This window comes from Bos taurus, chromosome 14, assembly GCF_002263795.3.
Source record: "Bos taurus isolate L1 Dominette 01449 registration number 42190680 breed Hereford chromosome 14, ARS-UCD2.0, whole genome shotgun sequence".
Taxonomy (NCBI): domain Eukaryota; kingdom Metazoa; phylum Chordata; class Mammalia; order Artiodactyla; family Bovidae; genus Bos; species Bos taurus.
The window spans coordinates 7,168,912-7,191,237 of NC_037341.1; the positions used below are offsets into that span (position 1 = coordinate 7,168,912).

General features: G+C 46.1%; 1 protein-coding gene across 3 annotated transcripts in view; it reads left to right on the forward strand.

Moving 5' to 3' along the window:
* Window positions 1-22,326, forward strand: part of ZFAT (zinc finger and AT-hook domain containing) — a 156,640-nt gene that overhangs the window by 58,825 nt on the left and 75,489 nt on the right. For 2 of the 3 annotated variants that reach the window (XM_002692602.7, XM_010811924.4), the window contains exons 5-7: window positions 734-884; window positions 5,946-7,396; window positions 8,220-8,452. In XM_002692602.7, the coding sequence (XP_002692648.5) occupies window positions 734-884; window positions 5,946-7,396; window positions 8,220-8,452 (1,835 nt within the window). Of the gene's footprint in view, window positions 1-733; window positions 885-5,945; window positions 7,397-8,219; window positions 8,453-11,533; window positions 11,636-22,326 lie in introns of all 3 variants that reach the window. The other variant, XM_005215319.5, reaches the window with a different exon arrangement.

Below are 22,326 nucleotides of genomic sequence, written 5' to 3' on the forward strand. Positions count from 1 at the left end.
TCTGAGTTTTCCGCTTTAGACCGTTCACTTCACAGAGTGGACGCAGGGGCCCGGAGGGTGGGAGGCTGATGTCCTGTTTGGGACCTGACCCCGGACAGCGGAGATTACTGCCCACCGTTGAGTCCACTGCTGCTTTCTGTCTTGAAGCTGTTTGATGTTTACTCAGAGTTTAACACATGAGGAGCTGTATGAAATCTTGCAGGGAGGCATATATGTATATGTGTATCTGTCTTGTGTTTTGGTTTTTCAATAAAGAAAATAGAAAGTTGCACAGTCACGTCCGACTCTTTGTGATCCCATGGACTGTAGCCTGCCTGGTTCCTGTGTCCATGGGATTCTATAGACAAGAATACTGGAGTGGGTTGCCATTTCCTTCACCAGGAGATCTTCCCGACTCAGGGAGCGAACCCAGGTCTCCTGCACTGCAGGCAGATTCTTTACCAACTAAGCCACTAGGGAAGCCCTTTTAATAAAGAGATCAAGTGAACATGTATCTCACAAGAAGGTTTTGATAGATTATTGGATAACTCCCCCGAAACACACACACACACACACACCCCCCAACACACACACAAGTTAGATGTGTGAGCTGAAGGAGCACTAGCCCCTGCACGGGTGCCATGCAGTGAAGAAACACGCTTCCCAGGCTGTGCTCCCTGCACTGGGGCGGGGGTGGGAATCAGGGACCTCGAGGTGCCTCTTTCTTTCTCACCGAGTTGTGCCTCTCTCTCAGGCGCTACCAAGATTGTTCCAGTGGAGGCCGGGCCCCCGGAAACAGGAGCCACAGACCCCGAGGCCACAGCAGCTGACCTGGCACCCCGGAGAGGGTACCAGGAGTACGCCATCCAGCAGACAGCCTACGAGCAGCCCATGAAGTCCAGCAGGTAAAGCACCTTCTGTTGTGTGTGACCCCAGCCCCCACCTCAGAGGGTGGGAGAGTAGAATGTGCACTTACCAGGACTCTGCTGGCTAAGCTATAGGTAAGGCGTTCTGGTTTCTTGACTTGAACCTAAGAACCAGCCCCTCCATGATGGCCTCGTGGTGTGCTGGCTGAGCCCAAGCAGCCTCTGTGGGATGCGAGGCAGACCAGCCGGCTTGGGAAACTCAGCGCCAGTTGGCTTAATGAAGGTGGAGCATTTTACTCAAGGCAAACGTATGCTTCACCTGAATAAAAAGTGGTGTGAACAAGGCCTTACTTAGTAAGCCTACTGGTTTTCATAGCTGCACAATTTATAATGGAAAAGGAGATCTTTATTTCCCCCTTAGTTTCGTAAGTAACACAAGCGTCCTGTAGAAACTTCCAGAGTCTTTATAACGCACAGCTGCTGTAACCATCTCGCCTCTTCTGGTTGAGGTTACCTCTACAGACAGCTTGGTTCACAGGCCACCATAATTTTTTCACAATGCTTCCCTGGTGGCTCAGAGGGTAAAGCATCTGCCTACAATGTGGGAGACCCGGGTTTGATCCCTGGGTTGGAAAGATCCCCTGGAGAAGGAAATGGCAACCCACTCCAGTACTCTTGCCTGGAAAATTCCATGGACCGAGAAACCTGGTGGGCTACAGTCCATGGGGTCGCAAAGAGTCAGACGTGACTGAACGACTTCACTTCACTTACTTACTTACTTTTTTGTTACTTTTTTCCTAACACAAAACACCAAAGGCACTGTTATCAACCTATTTTTTTTTAAACTTACCATGTTTAACTTTTCCTTTTCAGAAAATAATGTTTTTAAAGTGCGTTTGCTGTTGTGTGGATTCTCTAGTTTACCAGAGTCAGTTTTTGCTTGGCAGGCAATGCTGTGCTCAAGGCTTTGGTCCCTCCTCCTTTCAGTACTTCTTCAGGACTTCTTCTGGGATGAATTGCTAGAATTGACATTGCTGTCTTTTTTTGAAAAAGATATTTATTTGACTGCAGCTGGTCTTAGTTGCTACATGTGGGATCTAGTTACCTGACCAGGGATCAAACCCCGGCCCCCTGCATTCTAAGATAACCACCTGAAGTCTTAGCCACTGGATCACTGGGAAGGTCCCTGAAATTGCTGTCTTAAAGGATATGAGTGTTAAGACTTTAACCTACGTTGAAAACTGCCCTCCAGACACACTGGGTGAACTGATGCCTGACCCCTACACCTTCCCTGTGGTCAGGGATCAGCAAACTCCCATCGCCCGAGCTCTGCACACATTTTCCAGGTTGAGAGGAAAGACAAAGAAGATGCCAGACAGGGGGTTCCCTGTTTCCTGAAACGGGGAAAGAAGGCATTCTGGATGAGAGTGTGAGACTTAGTGCCAGTCCTGGGTTGGTTCTAGACCCTTCTGTGTGTGCTCAGTCGCTTCAGTTGTGTTTGACTCTCTGTGACCCCATGGCCTGTAGCACTCCTCTGTCTGTGGGATTCTTCAGGCAAGAATACTGGTGAGGGTTGCCATGCGCTTCTCCAGGGGATTGTCCCAACCCAGGGATCAAACTGGCGTCTCCTGCATTGGCAGGCGGATTCGTGACCACTGAGCCTCCTGGGAAGCCCCTAGATCCTTCTACTGGACTTCAGTTCAACAGCTCAGACACCTGCTATGTTCCAGGCACTGTGGGGGTGGGGCGGGGAGGAAGATTAGGACAGACTGGAGGCTTCTGCTCTGCTGGGACTGGACACAAGTGATTTTGCCTCTGAGCCTCTCAGCACCATACATGAGACTGTCTAATAGAACCTGACTCATTTTAGTGGTGGGATTAAATGATCACATCTTTGCAAAGTGGTCTTGTTAAATTATAACGTTGTGTTATCTGGGGTGTCTTATTAATTTCTAGCCTCAGTCCTCTCTTCTTGCAAATGTGAGCAACTGAATGTATCAGTGAAGTTGTAAAAATATGGACTCCTGTGGCAAAACTGAGATACAATTAATTTTGAAGACCACCCTTGTCTCAACACAGCTTGATTTGTAGACTCTTCATAATATTTCAAAAGTCTGTTGGGGAGAGTTTCAAAACTCCATGCTTATCTGGTTACAGGTAAATGTACTCAATATTTAATCAGTAGATGGAGGCTGTATTCCTGTTGTCAAGCATTCTATTAATATTTTATAATCTAAATTATAAAATAGTTATGAAAGAGGCTTTTTATATGACGAAAGTCAGGAAAACTGTAAGGAAAAAAAATTAGTCGTAACCTCACTCCCCTAAGATAACCACCGTTAATATTTTTAATGTATTTCCTTTCAGTCTTTTTTCAGCCCATATATTTTATAAAACTGAGTTTATAATATTTTATATGCAATTTTGTATCCTGCTTTTAATACTTACCCACATTATACTTACTTTCCTTTGTTACTCAAATTATTTGCAAACTGTGCCTTGTAGTGACATGCGGTAATATCATGAGGCTATCCTGTGACCCCTACTCAGCTCTCCACACTGTAGCCAGTGCACTTTTTATAAAAATGCCCATTTGGTTGTAGCTTTTAAGGCTTCACATTGTTGTTAGGAGAACTAAGCCTATAAGGCCACGTCTCCCTCTGGTTCTCTGTGCTCCAGCATCTGCTCCAGCCATCTGGGTCCTTTTAAAAATTTTTTTATTTATTTTTAATCGAAGGATAATTGCTTTAGAATATTGCTTTGGTTTCTGCCATACACCCACATAGGACTTCCCTGTAGCTCAAACGGTAAAGAAACTGCCTGCAATGTAGGAAACCTGGGTTCAATCCCTGGGTCAGGAAGATCCTCTGGAGAAGGGAATGGCAACCCACTCCAGTATTCTTGCTTGGAGAATCACACAGAGAAGACTGGAGGGCTACAGTTCGTGGGGTGGCAGAGTTGGACACGACTGAGCGACTAACACTTACTTATACATCAACGTGAATTAGTCATAGGTATACATATGTCCCCTCCCTCTTGCACACCCCTCCCACCTCCCACACTTTCCCACCCCTCTAGGTTGTTACAGGGCCCTGGTTTGAGCTCCCTGAGTCATACAGCAAATTCCGCTGACTATCTGTTTTACATATAATAGTGGATACGCGTCCATGCCACTCTCTCTATTCATCTTACCCTCTCCTTCCTCCCTACCGCTTGTGTCTGAAAGTCTGTTCCTGGGTCTTTTTTTTTTTTGAAGCTGCATCATGTGGCATTTGAGATCTTAGTTTCCCAGCCCGTGATGGAACCCTTGCCTCCTGCAGTGGACGCCCGGAGTCTTAACCACTGTACCTCCAGGATGCTTTGTTTCCCTGACCTCTCCCGACCTCTTCCTCTTTCTGGATGCCACCCTTCCGCCTCCCATACCCGGACTTGGTTAATTCCTGTTTATACTTCAGCTGCCTGCTCAAATGTCCCATCTCAGGGCGGCCTGCCCTGTCCCCTGGACAGCTCGGTCCTCCTTGGCCTGGGCTCCCAGAGCATCCTGTCTTTCTCCACCACAGCAGGGAGCTGGTCCTGTTTGCTCATTTGTATGGTTATCAGACTGGCCAGTGCTTCCTCTAGAAGGTGGGCTCCAAGAGAGCGTGGCGCGTGTTTGTTTTTGTCCCCATTGTGTCCCCAGTGCCTGGGACACTTTTTCAAATGAATGAAAGAATGAGTGAAAAAAAATGTGCAAATTAGTTCCCTATGTTGGAGCCTTCAAGCAGCTTTCCACTCCTAACTATTGTGAAAAATGGCACAGTGAACACCTTCACTCGCATTTTGTATTCTTTCTGTTGATAGATTCCTAGCAGATAGAGTCCAGTGGATAATTGGATCAAGGGGTCTGATCTTTTAAAACTCTGCTTGAATGCTTGCAAGCAGTGTGTGAGAGTGCCTCTTGAACTGAATAAGGGGACATTTGGGGTGAGATAATGTGATAGGAATCACACGACATCACAGCTCAGCGAGTCAACCCACAGACGCAGGCTCACACTTGGGAGCCCAGCACGGGTGGCCTGGCCACTTCTTCTGACTCATCCCCCTTGGTGAGGGCCAGCACTGAGGGCCTGACCAGGCATCCGTGTAATAATCAAAAGAAATCAGAGCCAGAGATTCTCCTAAGACCATTTAGACCTTGCATTCAGAGAAGGAAATGCCCGTGATTTGTTTATTTAATTAACACTATGAACCCAGAGTTTCTTCCACTAAGTAAAATGATCACCTTCTGGATATCTCTGTCATTTGAGAAATATCCAGATTTGCTTCTTTAAATTTGCCTTGGGTTTAGCATGCAGGTATAGTACCTACTTTCAGATCTGAATGTCTTAATTACAGCAGGAGACTGGTACCCTCTGGTGTTTACAGGCTGCAGTCTGTTTAAATATTTTCTGTTTAAAACATAGAGGAACCTGTGTTGGTCAAACATAGTCGTATGGTTAGTTCCATAAATAGACTTGACAGTTACAATGCCAGTTTTCTAAGTTGCTGCAGTCCTGTCCTACTCTTTGCGACCCTATATGTAGCCCGCCAGGCTCCTCTGTCCATGGGATTCTCCAGGCAAGAACACTGGAGGGGGTTGCCAGTGCCCTCCTCCAGGGGATCTTCCCAACCCAAGGATCAAACCTGTGTCACCTGCACTGGTAGACGGGTTCTTTACCACTGAGCCACCAGGGAAGCCATACAGTTAACCGTGGGTACAGCTTAATGGTGTCTGATTAACAGGACTAAATGATCGTTGGTGTTTCTGAGGATCTGCCTGGAGAACCTGGGCAGAGTCCTGAGGCAGCAGTTTGGAGGAGAAAAAGCCTCACCCACCCCCTGGGCTCACCAGTCAACTCCTGTCCCTGGTACAAGCTGCAGCCCTTTGGTGACTATCATTTGTGGATTGCAGATCGTCCAGCCTTGCTTGTTGATGAATGAATGCCTCCCCCATCCTCAGCCACAGTGTCCGCTAGCTCACCTTTAAGCCTTGGGTGTTTTGGCACCTAGAAGGAAGGTGGGTGGGAGGCATGGGGAAGGTGCAGGGTCTCCACCCATAACCGTGCTGCCCTCTGTTCCCAGGCTCGGGCCCACCCAGCTCAAGATCTTCACCTGTGAGTACTGCAACAAGGTCTTCAAGTTCAAGCACTCACTGCAGGCCCACCTGCGGATCCACACCAAGGAGAAGCCCTACAAGTGCTCCCAGTGCAGCTACGCCAGCGCCATCAAGGCCAACCTCAACGTGCACCTGCGCAAGCACACGGGCGAGAAGTTCGCGTGCGACTGCTGCTCCTTCACCTGCCTGAGCAAGGGCCACCTCAAGGTGCACGTGGAGCGCGTGCACAAGAAGATCAAGCAGCACTGCCGCTTCTGCAAGAAGAAGTACTCGGACGTCAAGAACCTCATCAAGCATATCCGCGACGCGCACGACCCGCAGGATAAGCCGGTGCAGGAGGCCCTGGATGAGCTGTGCCTGATGACGAGGGAGGGCAAACGGCAGCTGCTCTACGACTGCCACATCTGTGAGCGCAAGTTCAAGAACGAGCTGGACCGCGACCGCCACATGCTGGTCCACGGTGATAAGTGGCCCTTCGCCTGCGAGCTCTGTGGCCATGGCGCCACCAAGTACCAGGCGCTGGAGCTGCACGTCCGGAAGCACCCGTTCGTGTACGTGTGCGCCCTGTGCCCCAAGAAGTTCGTCAGCTCCATCCGCCTGCGTGCGCACATCAAGGAGGCTCACGGGGCCGCCCAGGAGACTCTCGTCTTCACCAGCTCCATCAACCAAAGCTTCTGCCTCCTGGAGCCCGGCGGGGACATCCAGCAGGAGGCCCTGGGTGGGCAGCTGCAACTGGCAGAAGAGGAGTTCGTGTTCCAGGGGGTAAACGTGCCCAAGGAGGCAGCCAGCCCCGGACAGGCACGGCCCGCAGTGGAGCCCAGGGCCCCTGCAGAGGTGCCCGCCTCGCCGGTGCGCTTGGCTGCTGCCCAGCCCAATGGCACCGCCCCGGCCCCTCCACCCAGTGAGCTGGCAGCCTCCGCCATGTCCCCGGACCTCCGTCCGCACGCGGGGCTTTCCAGTGAGTTCTTGATGAAGAGCGATCCCCCCACAGCTGAGGCTCCCGCTGCTACTCCCGAGAAGACCGGTGACACCCAGCAGGGAGGCGCTGCCCCGATTCAGGGCCAGGACGTGGCACCTCTGCTGTCCAAGGCCAAAGGCATGGAAGCAAACTCCGAGGCTCCGGGCGCCAAGAGCCCTCCAGCCGAGGGGCAGAAAGTGGCAGCCTTCTCATGCGATGGCCCAGATCCCAGCAGAGGCCTCAGGTCCAACCCAGCTCAGGCCTCAGACCCTCCCCCGGGAGCTGGTGGGAGGGAGGCGGCCCTGTGCCAGCCTGCCTCTTGCACGCCCGCCCCCGAGCACCGGGCCGGTCTCACTGCCTTCATGAAGATCCTGGACAGTTTGCAGAAGAGGCGGATGAACACCGGCCTGTGTGAGAGGATCCGGAAGGTGTACGGGGACCTGGAGTGTGAATACTGTGGTAAGGGGTGGGGCCGGGCACGAGGCTGGGGGGCTGTCTTCCCCGCAGCCCATCCGGCCACCTGGCTGCGGGTCCACCTCCTGTTTGAGTTGAGCTCGTGTCTCTTTGCAAAGAACACCTTCTAAGTGAGCTCGCCGTCCTGGGTAGATAGCAATGGCGCCACCATGGTGCAGTAGCCTGTGAAGTCTGTGAAGGCAGCTAGGATGCTGGGACAGCCAAACCCGCTGGCTTGGCCAGGCCTGCGAGGCGGAGGTTTATCCTATGGCCCCCGCCTGAGCTTTAGCCAAGAGGTACCTTTCTTCTGTCGCATGAGAAGTTTAAAAGTCCAGCTTTAGTAAGTTGTGGCCGTTGCCTAGGTGGGCAGAGAGATGTTAACGGGAGTGACTGCAGCTCTTTGTAGGGAGACGCTGAGTGCATCCCTCGCAGCTCGCGGTGGAAGCCTGGCCTTGGGGTCTCCTGAGAGCGGGCAGGACCCATGGGAGATGGCCCAGGTGCCCGCGGAGCTTAGAGCCTGGTGATGTCACCCATGTGCGTAAACATACGTGGTACCATAACTGGTCCTCGGTAAGCGCTCCTTTACTCCTCCCAGCACTGATGTCATGCAGAAGGAGTAGCAGCACCCTTAATTTTTGCCACCTGCCACCTTTGAAAAGTCATTTCCAGACAGAGATGTGGTGCAAAGTGTGAAGGGTGACCCGGACAAGCACGAGAGGGAAAGGAAGATAGTTCTTAAAAAATAAAATAATACTAATACTAATTAAAAAAAAGATCAAATTCAGGATAAAAGAAACTTCCTTGTTCTCATGTGAAAATATTTTTTTAGGCAAACTTTTTTGGTACCAAGTGCATTTTGACATGCATGTCCGCACCCACACCCGGGAACATCTGTATTATTGCTCCCAGTGTCACTATTCTTCCATCACCAAAAACTGCCTTAAACGCCATGTAATTCAGAAACACAGTAACATCTTGCTGAAGTGTCCCACTGACGGCTGTGACTACTCGACTCCAGATAAATATAAGCTGCAGGCACATCTTAAAGTCCACACTGAGCTGGTAAGTAGCCCGCCCTAGTGGCAGCCCCATCTCCCCTGGGTGCTCCCCGCTTGCTCTCGGCGATGTGCACGGAGGTGCCCCTGCTCCTTCGGGAGCCCGGTGTGTGAGCATCCACCCCAGAGAACGGAGAGGCCCTTCTCACGACACAGGCCCTTCATGCTAACAGAGGCCTTCCTTCACCCCAGGGCTCTTCTCACAGGGAGAGCCTCGCGTCTGTTGGGAAGATGATCCCATTGAAAACATTGGCTTCCTCTGCAGATTTTTCAGCATCAGAGAAAGCCTATAGAAGAAAGATCTACAGAACAGAAATAAAGCAAAGGTTTCTTAAATCAGGGGTCCCCCTCCCCCCACGCCCCCAGGCCATGGACCTGTAGCAGTCCATGGCCTGTTAGGAACTGGGCTGCACAGCAGGAGGCGAGAGGCGGGCCAGGGAGCCAAGCTTCATCTGTGCTTCCAGCCGCTCCCCCTCGCTCACATGACCGCCTGAGCTCCACCTCCTGTCAGAGTAGCGGTGGCATAGTAAACATGATATGCTTGGACCATCCCGAGACCATCCCCTCCTCAGCTCCTGTCCGTGGAAACTTTGTTTTCCATGAAACCCATCCCTGGTCCCCAAATGGTTGGGGAACCGCTCTCTTAAATGACGGTTTAAAGGACCGTTAATAACAGGGCCAATAATACTAATAGCCACCACTAAAAACTGTTGAGAGGTTAAGTTAGATGATGCCTGCCGAGCGCTAGACACACTGTTTGAGTCATAGTAAGAGCGCAGTCAACATTGAAGATCACTGATGATATTATCGCGTTATTCCTTGGAGACCCTGCGAAAGAATGTCTGTAAAGCATTTTTTTTAAAGTGATATGTTAATTCAAGGTGCTGTTAAATAGTCTCATGGTGGTAAAAGTTGTCTGATTCTCCGGTGAGTGATCCTGTGACACAGTGAGTGAGTGTTTATTTTGCCATATGCTCCTCTACCCTGAGAGCGTGATTCGAGACTCTTCAAGTGGTAAAGGAGGCGCACCTGTCCTAGGCGTGCTTCTGCTCTGACCGCGTTCCTTTCTCTGCGCAGAACAAGGCTTCAGAAGCTTGATCTGACACCTCCATTTCCTGGCCTGAAATCACTAACACTCGGGAAGTGCATTACCAAGGGAAAGTCAGGGTGTTTTGGGTTTAGTGGGTATAAAGAGCACATGCTTTGAGGTTGGATAACTGGATTCAGATATTGTCTCCAGTAATCACACAGGCTGTATGACACTGGACAAATTGCTTGTCCTCTCTGAGACTCAGTAGCCTTCTGTGAAATATGTATTAAAAAGCATATTGACTTTTTATACACACAGTATATGCACAGACATACCCACACATGCATTATGCACACCCACTCACGTGTGCACACGTGTATCACACACACCTCTATATGCAAAATATACATGTACACATACGTATGTCTTTGTATCCGTACGTAGGTCTCTTGGATTATCGGGCCGTTAAATGGATCGCTCTGAATAAAGAACTTGGCTCAGTGCTTGTACAGGCACTTCCCTGTAGCTGCTTCCCTCCATCTCCTCCCTCCCATCAGTGATCAGGCAGCGTGACTCAGAGTCAAGGATGTATTGCCATCAAGGAAACATGGGGGCCTGGTCAAGGAAGTTAGTCAATGACATTTCTGAACCCATTGTTTTTTTAACAGCACTGGGCAAATGCTGTGAAAGGGAAACTTGAGAAAACCAAGTTTGGTTCTAGCATGTTAATGTTCAGACCCCATAGCCACCTCTGTGATCTTGGGCAAATTGCTTAGCATCACTGACCCTTAGTATTCTCCTCTGTAAAATGGAGGTATGGTACTTTCTTTGACTTCTCAGGATAGTGAAGATTAAGCTAGAAAATAAATGTGGAACACCCAGGTCAGTGTTTTTTCAGCCCCCAGGTCATGATCCATTAGAGGATTGTGAAGTTAGTTCAGTGGATTACAACTCAGTTCAGATCAATCATGTCCATCTCTTTGTGACCCCATGGACTGCAGCATGCCAGGCTTCTCTGTCCATCACCAACTCTGGAGCTTGTTCAAACTCATGTCCATTGTGTCAGTGATACCATCCAACCATCTCATCCTTTGTTGTCCCCTTCTCGGCCCGCCTTCAATCTTTCCCAGCATCAGGTCTTTTCAAATGAGTCAGTTCTTCGCACCAGGTGGCCAAAGTATTGGAGCTTCAGCTTCAGCATCAGTCCTTCCAATGAACATTCAGGATTCATTTCCTTTAGGATGGACTGGTTTGATCTTGCAGTCCAAGGGACTCTCAAGAGTCTTCTCCAACACCACAGTTCAAAAACATAAATTCTTTGGTGCTCAGCTTTCTTTATAGTCTAACTTTTATACCCATACATGATCACTGGAAAAACCATAGCTTTGACTAGACAGATCATTGTTGGCAAAGTAACATCTCTGCTTTTTAATATGCTGTCTAGGTTGGTCATAGCTTTTCTTCCAAGGAGTAAACGTCTTTTAATTTCATGGCTGCAGTCACCATCTGCAGTGATTTTGGAGCCCCCCCAAATGTCACTGTTTCCATTGTTTCCCCATCTATTTGCCATGAAGTGATGGGACTGGATGCCATGATCTTAGTTTTTTGAATGTAGTGTATCTTAAAAATGAAATAGAATGAAGTAGAATTTAATCAGCACTCTTTACCCATAACAAGGTAATAGGTATTGTTTTCTGAGACCTTTAGTTCCATGTTTCAGTGTGTTTATATGCCAGTGTGTGTGCACGTATGTTCTTCGTGGTAATGTCAAAAGGGTGACCTCCTTTGTAGGTCCCATTAGATGAGTTTGCAAGTCATTAACCCCGATGATGTAATTTATGACATTCTGAATCAGCAATACTCAGGGGTAATTGTTATGAATGATATTCCTGGCTCATACCTCCACCATAATTTGTGAGGGGGACCTGGGAACCTATTTTTAAATCAGTTTCATCCCGACACAGACATGTGAAGTAGCAGGAAGTCAAGCTTCCAGTGGATAGTCAGGATATATCAGTCTCTTCCCCTTTGTTCTTCCTGGCTTGTGTGCCTTCACAGGAGCCCTTGCAGGCACCCGATGTTCAGGGCACCATGACTGTTACAAGCCTTCACCTGGGAGGAGCGGACTCATTCTGGTCTTGCATCCTGACTCCTTCACTTGTAAGTGGTGTGGTCTCACTATCTAACGTCTCTGACCCCTTGTCTGTAAAAGTGGAGTGACAGTCCCGGCCTCCAGGGTTTCCGTGGGGACATTTGTGAGGGACCCAGCACAAGTCCAGGCGTGGGGGGAGGCAGTCTACACTAGTTCTTCCTTCTTGTTACTGGTGGTAGCAGGAGAAGCCGTAGTAACAGTGGTGGTGCTACTGCTTCCATCCAGGGCATAGTGGCCTTTCAGCAAACATTGAAAATCAGTGCCTGTCTTGGAGAAGTGCCTAGTCTGTACTTGTCCTTATTTATTATTATTTTTTAATATAAATTTATTTATTTTAATTGGAGGATAATTACTTTACAACATTGTATTGGTTTTGCCATACATTGACATGAATCCGCCATGGGTATACATGTGTTCCCCATCCTGAACCCCCCTCCCACCTCCCTCCCCATCCCATCCCTCTGGGTCATCCCAGTGCACCAGCCCCGAGCATCCTGTATCATGAATCGAACCTGGACTGGCGATTCATTCCACATATGATAATGTACATGTTTCAATGCCATTCTCCCAAATCATCCCACCCTTGCCCTTTCCCACAGAGTCCAAAAGACCATCCTATACATCTATGTCTCTTTTGCTGTCTCGCATACAGGGTTATCGTTACCACCTTTCTAAATTCCATATATATGCGTTATTATACTGTATTGTTATTTTTATTTCTGACTTACTTCACTCTGTATAATAGGCTCCAGTTTCATTCACCTCATTAGAACTGATTCAAATGTATTGTTTTTAATGGCTGGGTAATACTCCATTGTGTATATGTACCACAGCTTTCTTATCCATTTGTCTGGTGATGGACATCTAGGTTGCTTCCGTGTCCTGGCTATTATAAACAGTGCTGTAATGAACATTGGGGTACACGTGTCTTTCAATTCTGGTTTCCTTGGTGTGTATGCCCAGCAGGGGGATTGCTGGGTCATATGGCAGTTCTATTTCCAGTTTTTTAAGGAATCTCCACACTGTTTTCCATAGTGGCTGTACTAGTTTGCATTCCCACCAATAGTGTAAGAGGGTTCCCTTTTCTCCCTCTCCAGCATTTATTGCTTGCAGACTTTTGGATAGCAGCCATTCTAACTGGCGTGAAATGGTACCTCATTGTGGTTTTGATTTGCATTTCTCTGGTAATGAGTGATGTTGAGCATCTTTTCATGTGTTTGTTAGCTATCTATATGTCTTCTTTGGGGAAATGTCTGTTTAGTTCTTTGGCCCATTTTTGGATTGGGTTGTTTATTTTTCTGGAATTGAGCTGCAGGAGTTGCTTGTATATTTTTGAGATTAATTCTTTGTCAGTTGCTTCATTTGCTATTATTTTCTCCCATTCTGAAGGCTGTCTTTTCACCTTGCTTATAGTTTCCTTTGTTGCGCAGAAGCTTTTAATTTTAATTAGGTCCCATTTGTTTATTTTTGCTTTTATTTCCAATGTTCTGGGAGGTGGGTCATGAGGATCCTGCTGTGATGTATGTCGGAGAGTGTTTTGCCTATGTTCTCCTCTAGTAGTTTTATAGTTTCTGGTCTTACATTTAGATTATTAATCCATTTTGAGTTTATTTTTGTGTATGGTGTTAGAAAGTGTTCTAGTTTCATTCTTTTACAAGTGGTTGGCCAGTTTTCGCAGCACCACTTGTTAAAGAGATTGTTTTTTCTCCATTGTATATTCTTGCCTCCTTTGTCAAAGAAAAGGTGTCCATAGGTGCATGGGTTTATCTCTGGGCTTTCTATTTTGTTCCATTGATCTATATTTCTGTCTTTGTGCCAGTACCATACTGTCTTGATGACTGTGGCTTTGTAGTAGAGCCTGAAGTCAGGCAGGTTGATTCCTCCAGTTCCATTCTTCTTTCTCAAGATTGCTTTGGCTATTCGAGTTTTTTTGTATTTCCATACAAATTGTGAAATTATTTGTTCTAGGTCTGTGAAAAATACTGTTGATAGCTTGATAGGGATTGCATTGAATCTATAGATTGCTTTGGGTAGTATACTCATTTTCACTATGTTGATTCTTCGGATCCATGAACATGGTATATTTCTCTATCTATTAGTGTCCTCTGATTTCTTTCACCAGTGTTTTATAGTTTTCTATATATAGGTCTTTTGTTTCTTTAGGTGGATATATTCCAAGTATTTTATTCTCTTCGTTGCAATGGTGAATGGAATTGTTTCCTTATTTTCTCATTATTAGTGTATAGGAATGCAAGGGATTTCTGTGTGTTGATTTTATATCCTGAAACTTTACTATATTCATTGATTAGCTCTGGTAATTTTCTGGTGGAGTCTTTAGGGTTTTCTATGTAGAGGATCATGTCATCTGCAAATAGTGAGAATTTTCCTTCTTTTCCAATTTGGATTCCTTTTATTTCTTTTTCTGCTCTAATTGCTGTGGCCAAAATTTCCAAAACTATGTTGAATAGTAGTGGTGAGAGTGGGCACCCTTGTCTTGCTCCTGACTTTAGGGGACATGCTTTCAGTTTTTCACCATTGAGGATAATGTTTGCTGTGGGTTTGTCATATATAGCTTTTATTATGTTGAGGTATGTTCCTTCTGTTCCTGCCTTCTGGAGGGTTTTTATCATAAATGGATGTTGAATTTTGTCAAAGGCTTTCTCTGCATCTATTGAGATAATCATATGGCTTTTATTTTTCAATTTGTTTATGTGCTGCATTACATTGATTGATTTGTGGATATTGAAGAATCCTTGCATCCCTGGGATAAAGTCCATATGGTCATGATGTATGATCTTTTTAATGTGTTGTTGGATTCTGATTGCTAGAATTTTGTTAAGGATTTTTGCATCTATGTTCATCAGTGATATCGGCCTGTAGTTTTCTTTTTTTGTGGCATATTTGTCAGGTTTTGGTAGTAGGGTGATGGTGGCCTCATAGAATGAGTTTGGAAATTTACCTTCCTCTGCAATTTTCTGGAAGAGTTTGAGTAGGATAGGTGTTAGCTCTTCTCTGAATTTTTGGTAGAATTCAGCTGTGAAGCCATCTGGTCCTGGGCTTTTGTTTGCTGGAAGATTTCTGATCACAGTTTCAATTTCTGTGCTTGTGATGGGTCTGTTAAGATTTTCTATTTCTTTCTGATTCAGTTTTGGAAAGTTGTGCTTTTGTAAGAATTTGTCCATTTCTTCCAAGTTGTCCATTTTATTGGCATATTAATTGCTGATAGTAGTCTCTTGTGATCCTTTGTATTTCTGTGTTGTCTGTTGTGATCTCTCCATTTTCATTTCTAATTTTATTGATTTAATTTTTCTCCCTTTATTTCTTGATGAGTCTGGCTAATGGTTTGTCAATTTTATTTATCTTCTCAAAGAACCAGCTTTTGGCTTTGTTGATTTTTGCTATGGTCTCTTTTGTTTCTTTTGCATTTATTTCTGCCCTAATTTTTAAGATTTCTTTCCTTCTACTAACCCTGGGGTTCTTCATTTCTTCCTTTTCTAATTGCTTTAGGTGTAGAGTTAGGCTATTTATTTGACTTTTTTCTTGTTTCTTGAGGTATGCCTATATGCTATGAACTTTCCCCTTAGCACTGCTTTTACAGTATCCCACAGGTTTTGGGTTGTTGTGTTTTCATTTTCACTCATTTCTATGCATATTTTGATTTCTTTTTTGATTTCTTCTGTGATTTGTTGGTTATTCAGCAGCGTGTTTTTCAGCCTCCGTATGTTGGAATTTTTAATAGTTTTTCTCCTGTAATTGAGAAAATCTTACTGCATTGTGGTCAGAGAAGATGCCTGGAATGATTTGAAGTTTTTTGAATTTACCAAAGCTAGATTTATGGCCCAGGATGTGATCTATCCTGGAGAAGGTTCCGTGTGCGCTTGAGAAAAATGTGAAATGCATTGTTTTGGGGTGAAATGTCCTATAGATATCAATTAGGTCTAACTGGTCTATTGTATCATTTAAAGTTTATGTTTCCATGTTAATTTTCTGTTTAGTTGATCTATCCATAGGTATGAGTGGGGTATTAAAGTCTCCCACTATTATTGTGTTATTGTTAATTTCCCCTTTCATACTTGTTAGCATTTGTCTTCCATATTGCGGTGCTCCTATGTTGGGTGCATATATATTTATAATTGTTATATCTTCTTCTTAGATTGATCCTTTGATCATTATGTAGTGTCCTTCTTTGTCTCTTTTCACAGCCTTTGTTTTAAAGTCTATTTTATCTGATATGAGTATTGCTACTCCTGCTTTCTTTTGGTCTCTATTTGCATGGAATATCTTTTTCCAGCCCTTCACTTTCAGTCTGTATGTGTCTCTTGTTTCAGGGTGGGTCTCTTATAGACAACATATGTAGGGGTCTTGTTTTTGTGTCCATTCAGCCAGTCTTTGTCTTTTGGTTGGGGCATTCAACCCATTTACATTTAAGGTAATTATTAATAAGTATGGTCCGTTGCCATTTACTTTATTGTTTTGGGTTCAAGTTTATACACTCTTACTGTGTTTCCTGTCTAGAGAATATCCTTTAGCATTTGTTGGAGAGCTGGTTTGGTGGTGCTGAATTCTCTCAGCTTTTGCTTGTCTATAAAGCTTTTGATTTCTCCTTCATATTTGAATGAGATCCTTGCTAGGTACAGTAATCTGGGCTGTAGGTTATTTTCTTTGATCACTTTAAGTATGTCTTGCCATTCCCTTCTGGACCTGAAGAGTTTCTATTGAAAGATCAGGTGTTTTCCTTATGGGAATCCCCTTGTGTGTTATTTGTTGCTTTTCCCTTGTTGCTTTTAATATTTTCTCTTTGTGTTGATCTTTGTTAATTTGATTAATATGTGTCTTGGGGTGTTTCGTCTTGGGTTTATCCTGTTTGGGACTCGCTGGGTTTCTTGCACTTGGGTGATTATTTCCTTCCCCATTTTAGGCAAGTTTTCAACTATTATCTCCTCAAGTATTTTCTCATGGTCTTTCTTTTTGTCTTCTTCTTCTGGGACTCCTATGATTCGAATGTTGGGGCATTTAACATTGTCCCAGAGGTCTCTGATTGTCCTCATTTCTCTTAATTAATTTTTCTTTTTTCCTCTCTGTTTCATTTATTTCTACCATTCTATCTTCTACCTCACTTATCCTGTCTTCTGCCTCCGTTATTCTACTGTTCGTTCCCTCCAGAGTGTTTTTGATCTCATTTATTGTATTATTCATTATATATTGACTCTTTTTTATTTCTTTTAGGTCCTTGTTAAACCTGTCTTGCATCTTCTCAATCCTTGTCTCCAGGTTATTTATCTGTAACTCCATTTTTGTTTTCAAGATTTTGGATCATTTTCACTATAATTATTTGGAATTCTTTATCAGGTAGGTTCCCTATCTCTTCCTCTTTTGTTTGGTTTGGTGGGCATTTATCCTGTTCCTTTACCTGCTGGGTATTCCTCTGTCTCTTCATCTTGTTTATATTGCTGTGTTTGGGGTGGCCTTTCCATATTCTGGCAGTTTGTGGAGTTCTCTTTATTGTGGAGTTTCCTCACTGTGGGTGGGGTTGTACGGGTGGCTTGTCAAGGTTTCCTGTTTAGTGAAGCTTGTGTCGGTGTTCTGGTGGGTGGACCTGAATTTCTTCTCTCTGGAGTGCAATGAAGTGTCCAGTAATGAGTTATGAGATGTCAGTGGGTTTGGAGTGACTTTGGGCAGCCTGTATATTGAAGCTCAGGGCTGTGTTCCTGTGTTGCTGGAGAATTTGCGTGGTATGTCTTGCTCTGGAACTTGTTGGACCTTGGGTGGTGCTTGGTTTCAGTGTAGGTATGGAGGCGTTTGATGAGCTCCTGTCGATTAATGTTCCCTGGAGTCAGGAGTTCTCTGGTGTTCTCAGGATTTGGACTTAAGCCTCCTGCCTCTGGTTTTCAGTATTATTTTTACAGTAGCCTCAAGACTTCTCCATCTATACAGCACCGATGATAAAACATCTAGGTTAAAGATGAAAAGTTTCTCCACAGTGAGGGACCCAGAGAGGTTCACAGAGTTACATGGAGAAGAGAAGAGGGAGGAGGGAGATAGAGGTGACCAGGAGGAGAAGAGAGGGAATCAAAAGGGGAGAGTGCAAGCTAGCCAGTAATCACTTCCTTATGTGCTCTCCACAGTCTGGACCACTCAGAGATGTTCATGGAGTTACACAGAGAAGAGAAGAGGGAGGAAGGTGACAGAGGTGGCCAGGAGGATAAAAGGGGGAATCCAAAGGAGAGAGACAGATCCAGACAGTAATCAGTTCCCTAAGTGTTCTCCACTGTCTGGAACACACAGAGATTCACAGAGTTGGGTAGAGAAGAGAAAGGGGAGGGAGGAGATGGAGGCAACCTGGTGGAGAAAAAGGAGAGTCCAAAGGGGGAGAGAGCATCAAGCCAGTAATCTTGCTCCCAAGTAAAAATGGGTACTGAAGATTGAGTTCTTAAAGGTACAAAATTGATAACAAATACCCAAAAGCAGAGATTAAAAATATAGAGTAGAGGCTGGATTCTCAAAAATACAATATTAAAGAAAAAAACAAAGTCACAAAAATTATAAAATATATACATATATAAAGTTTGCTTTAAAAAATAGGGTCTTTTTTTGCAAAGTAATAGTAAGTTATAAAAATGAAAATTAAAGGAGTAATAGAGGACTTAAAAATTAAAAAGTTTTTTTTTTAATTTAAAAAATGATAATAGTAAAAATATATCTAGGACTTTCTCACGTGTTGTTGTGGACAGTGTGGGGTCAATTCATTTTCGGATAGTTCCTTGTTCTGACTTATATTTCTTAAGATCTATAGGCCTCTTCCTATGTAGTCAGTACTAACTACAGGGTTTTAATCTATTGCACCTGTCACTTCCAAGGCAGTTCCCTTTGGTTTAGCTTCTTCTGTTTGCTGGTCTCCTCAGTGTCTAATTTCCGCCCTGACACAAGGGGGCGGTGGTGGACACTTTTTTAGGCTCACTTGTTCAGTCGTGCTGTGGGGAGGGAGGGATGCTGCACACAAATAACACTGGCGTGTGCTCCCAGTGTCTCAACCACACTGGGCCTCCCTGCCCACACTGCTCAGGCTCTAGGTTGCTCTGCCGGGAATTGTCTGAGTCCGGCCCTGGGTTGTATGCACTTCCCAGGTCTAAGACACTCAGGCTCAGGCACTCGGGTAGTCCTCAGAGGTGCAGACTCAGTTGGGCCTGCGTTTTTGTGCCCTTCCCAGGTCCGAGCAGCTCAGGTGACCAGGTGCTTGCCGAGCGCGGTTGCTGCGACTTATCGCCTCCCCCGTCCCTGCCGCTCGGTTTTCTGGGTGTACAATGGGTGCACCTTCTCAGGTGTGCCGTGTGTCTCTCCTGGGGAGCTGATCTCTGGCTGCGACCCTCCCGGTGGATGTCGCCCGTCCAGAATCCCGAGAAGTCTTGGTTAGCCACGAAGCCTGCTTGCAGTTTGGTAGATGATGCCTCTCTGGGGCCCCGATTGCCGTCTTCCGGCTTTGGCTGCTCTCGCCCGCCTGTCTCCAGAGGGGATGGGCGGGTCCGAAGCCGGCTAGCTCTGTTCAGTCCTTTGTTCTGTGAGCAGGCCTGGAGGTGTCTTAGGTTAGAGCTTTACATGGGGTAGCTATCCCACAGTCTGGTTTGCTATCCCAGGAGAGTTCGCTCAGATTGCCCTCAGGCCTTACTCTAAGCAATGCAGCCTGTGCCTCCCTGCCCAGCCCCGGCTTGCTAGTGGCGGATGCGGGCATCTTTGCTGCTTCTCTGCTGGAAGTTACCTTTGGGCACTTATCTGTGGGGTTTAATTATTTATTTTTCCTCCCGGTTATGTTGCCCTCTGAGGTTCCAAGGCTCGCCACAAACTCGCCAGTGAGAGTGTTTCCTGGTGTTTGGAATCTTCTGTCTTTTTTAAGACTCCCTTCCTGGGACGGAGCTCTGTCCTTACCTCTTTTGTCTCTCTTTTTATCTTTTATATTTTTTCCTACTTCCTTTTGAAGACAATGGGCTGCTTTTCTGGGTGCCTGATGTCCTCTGCCAGCATTCAGATGTTGTTTTGTGGAATTTACTCAGAGTTCAAAGGTTCTTTTGATAAATTTGTGGGGGAGAAAGTGGTCTCCCTGTCCTATTCCTCCGCCATCTTAGGACCGCTCCCCCTGTACTTGTCTTTAAAGATACATATATAAAACTTCACCTGTTGCTTTCTGGAAGTAGACTAAAATAATATATTGCCAACAACGCACAGAGAAGTAGAGGGAGCTACTTTTTTTGTGTGTGAAGTAGAGTAAAATGTTATTGAACTAAAGCAATTGCACACAAGTCTTTTTCCTTTCCAATGGCTGAGAGTGTATATGGTCTTTTAGTCTGTTATCACAGACCATCTGTTTCTGTGCCACCCTGTTTGGAGATTCGTCCACTAGGGACCTCAGACTGCAGAGTTTTCTGTGTATAAAGCAACTGCCGATAAGCAAGCCCGAGGACTGGAAGTGAGGGTCATGGCCTGACTAAGTGGACAGGAAGAGCCTGGAAATTGAAATCCAGGCTGGAACACGTTTCTGGCTCTTTCCTAACTTGTTAACTTAGCCACAATGTTGTGTCAGTTTTCTGGTCTTTGTCATACTTTCTCCATTTGTTTTTCAGTTGCTCAGTTGTATCTGATTCTTTGTGACCCCTTGGGCTATAGCACACCAGGCTTCCCTGTCCTTCAGTCTCTCCTGGAGTTTGCTCACACTCGTGTCTGTTGAGTCAGTGATGCCATCCAACCATCTCATCCTCTGTTGCTCCTGCCCTCAGTCTTTCCCAGCATCAGGATCTTTTCCAGTGAGACCACTCTTTGCATCAGGTGGCCAAAGTATTAGAACTTCAGCTTTAGCATCAGTCCTGCCAATGAATATTCAGGGTTGATTTCCTTTAGGATTGACTGGTGTAATCTTCTTGCAGTCCAGGGGACTCTCAAGAGTCTTCTCCAGCACCACAGTTCAAAAGCATGAATTCTTCGGTGTTCAGCCTTCTTTATGGTCCAACTGTCACATCCATACATACATACATGACTACTGAACATGGCTGTTTTCTCCTTGTCCCGTGATAGTTTGCGGCCTCTGTGTGCTCGCACCTCCCATGAGCCCTGTGACGGCAGGGTCAGAGTCTCCCAGCTCTGTGCCCAGCACTATGCCTGAGCCAACACTGGCTCCAGAAGGGTAGAGGAAAGGTTGAGTCCGTTGAGGTCAGCATCTGCTAAAACCATGGGCTTTTTATTCCTGAGAAATTGTTCAGAGTGGAATCTCTCACTTTATTTTTTTTTATCTTGTTGTCAGATACTTTATAGATGTGCTTATGTGATAGGTAATACACTCGGTGGCCGAGTGAAAGGCAGGTTTGATATTTTCCACCCACCACTAGTTTCAGACTTGAGAATAGCCCATTTGCTTTGGGGGTCGAGGCGCAGGCCAGGGCGGGGTTCACTCATCTCTGTGAGCTGGGCTGGGAGCTTCACCCCCAGAGCTGCCCCCATAGCACCTGTCCCCTATCCCCGCACCACATGGCCACTGTCTCCCTTCTTTAAAAGAGCCCTGTAGTGCTTTGAAGGCATTTCCATCGGAGCAAACAAACTCTGGGGGCTGGGCTCTCGTACTGTCATTACGGCGTGGAGCCCTCGCTCTCCTCTGCAAAGAACTCTTTTAACCACTCTTCTTTTCAAGTTTCCTGTGTCAGTTTGGGTTTTCATCTCTGGTTGGGAACTGAGGTTTTGAAAAAGAAATAAATGAGTCCTTAGAGTGCACCCTTCTCCCAGCACCTTTCCCACTGCCTACGTCCTTCTGACAGTCTTCAAAGGCATCAGGAAATGAGGGGCCCTGATAAGCTCTAAGATAAATTGCTTTCAGACTATCAGAGATTAAAAGGAAAAATCAAATAGCAAGGGCTCAGGGGAGATCACTGTAAACTCCTTCAAAGCCCTTCTGAATGCCTCCATCAGCTCTGATGATGCCCAAGCAGTAGTGGGTGGTGACAGCCCCCTGCAGAATGTGTGTGGCGTGTGCCCAGGGCGTCTTTCAGAAGGGCATGTGAGCATGAGTTCTTCTGCAAGCGCTAGGAGTGATGGTGTGACCTAGAAGGTCAAGGGCATTGGAGGGCAGTGACAAGCCTGGAGCCTGTGATGTAGCCTGGGCGGGAGTCCATGGCATTAGCTGAGCAGAAAGCTAGGACTGTTTGATGGGAGCTGCCTGGACCCCTTAGGCATCTGAGCATGGCAGGCCTTGCTTGGAACCCAGATGCTTGGTGGGAAGTGCATCCAGACTGGTTGTTCAGAAAGTCTTCCATTTCATTTTTGGTTTTGAATATCAAGTACATGTTTCTTGGGCTTCCCAGGTGGCCCCTGCCAGTGCAGGAAATGCAGGTTCAATCCTGGGTTTGGGAAGATTGCCTGGCAACCCACTCCAGTATTCTAGCCTTGGAAATTACGTGGACAGAGGAGCCTGGTGGGCTACAGGCCATGGGGTTGCAAAGAGTTGGAAACGACTTAGCGACTGAGCAAGAGAACAGCACGCTTTTCCTAAGTGTGCTTCAGGAACCCCAGCCTCAGGAGACACTCTGCAGTAGTAGCAATCCATAAAGGAATTTAGAGGAATGGTCACTCAGAGGCCCCTTTGGGGATTCCCAGTGTGCCTTAGCCCGTAAGAAGGTCTGTTAGCTGAGTCTGAGTTGCATCACCAGCAAAACAAAAACCACAG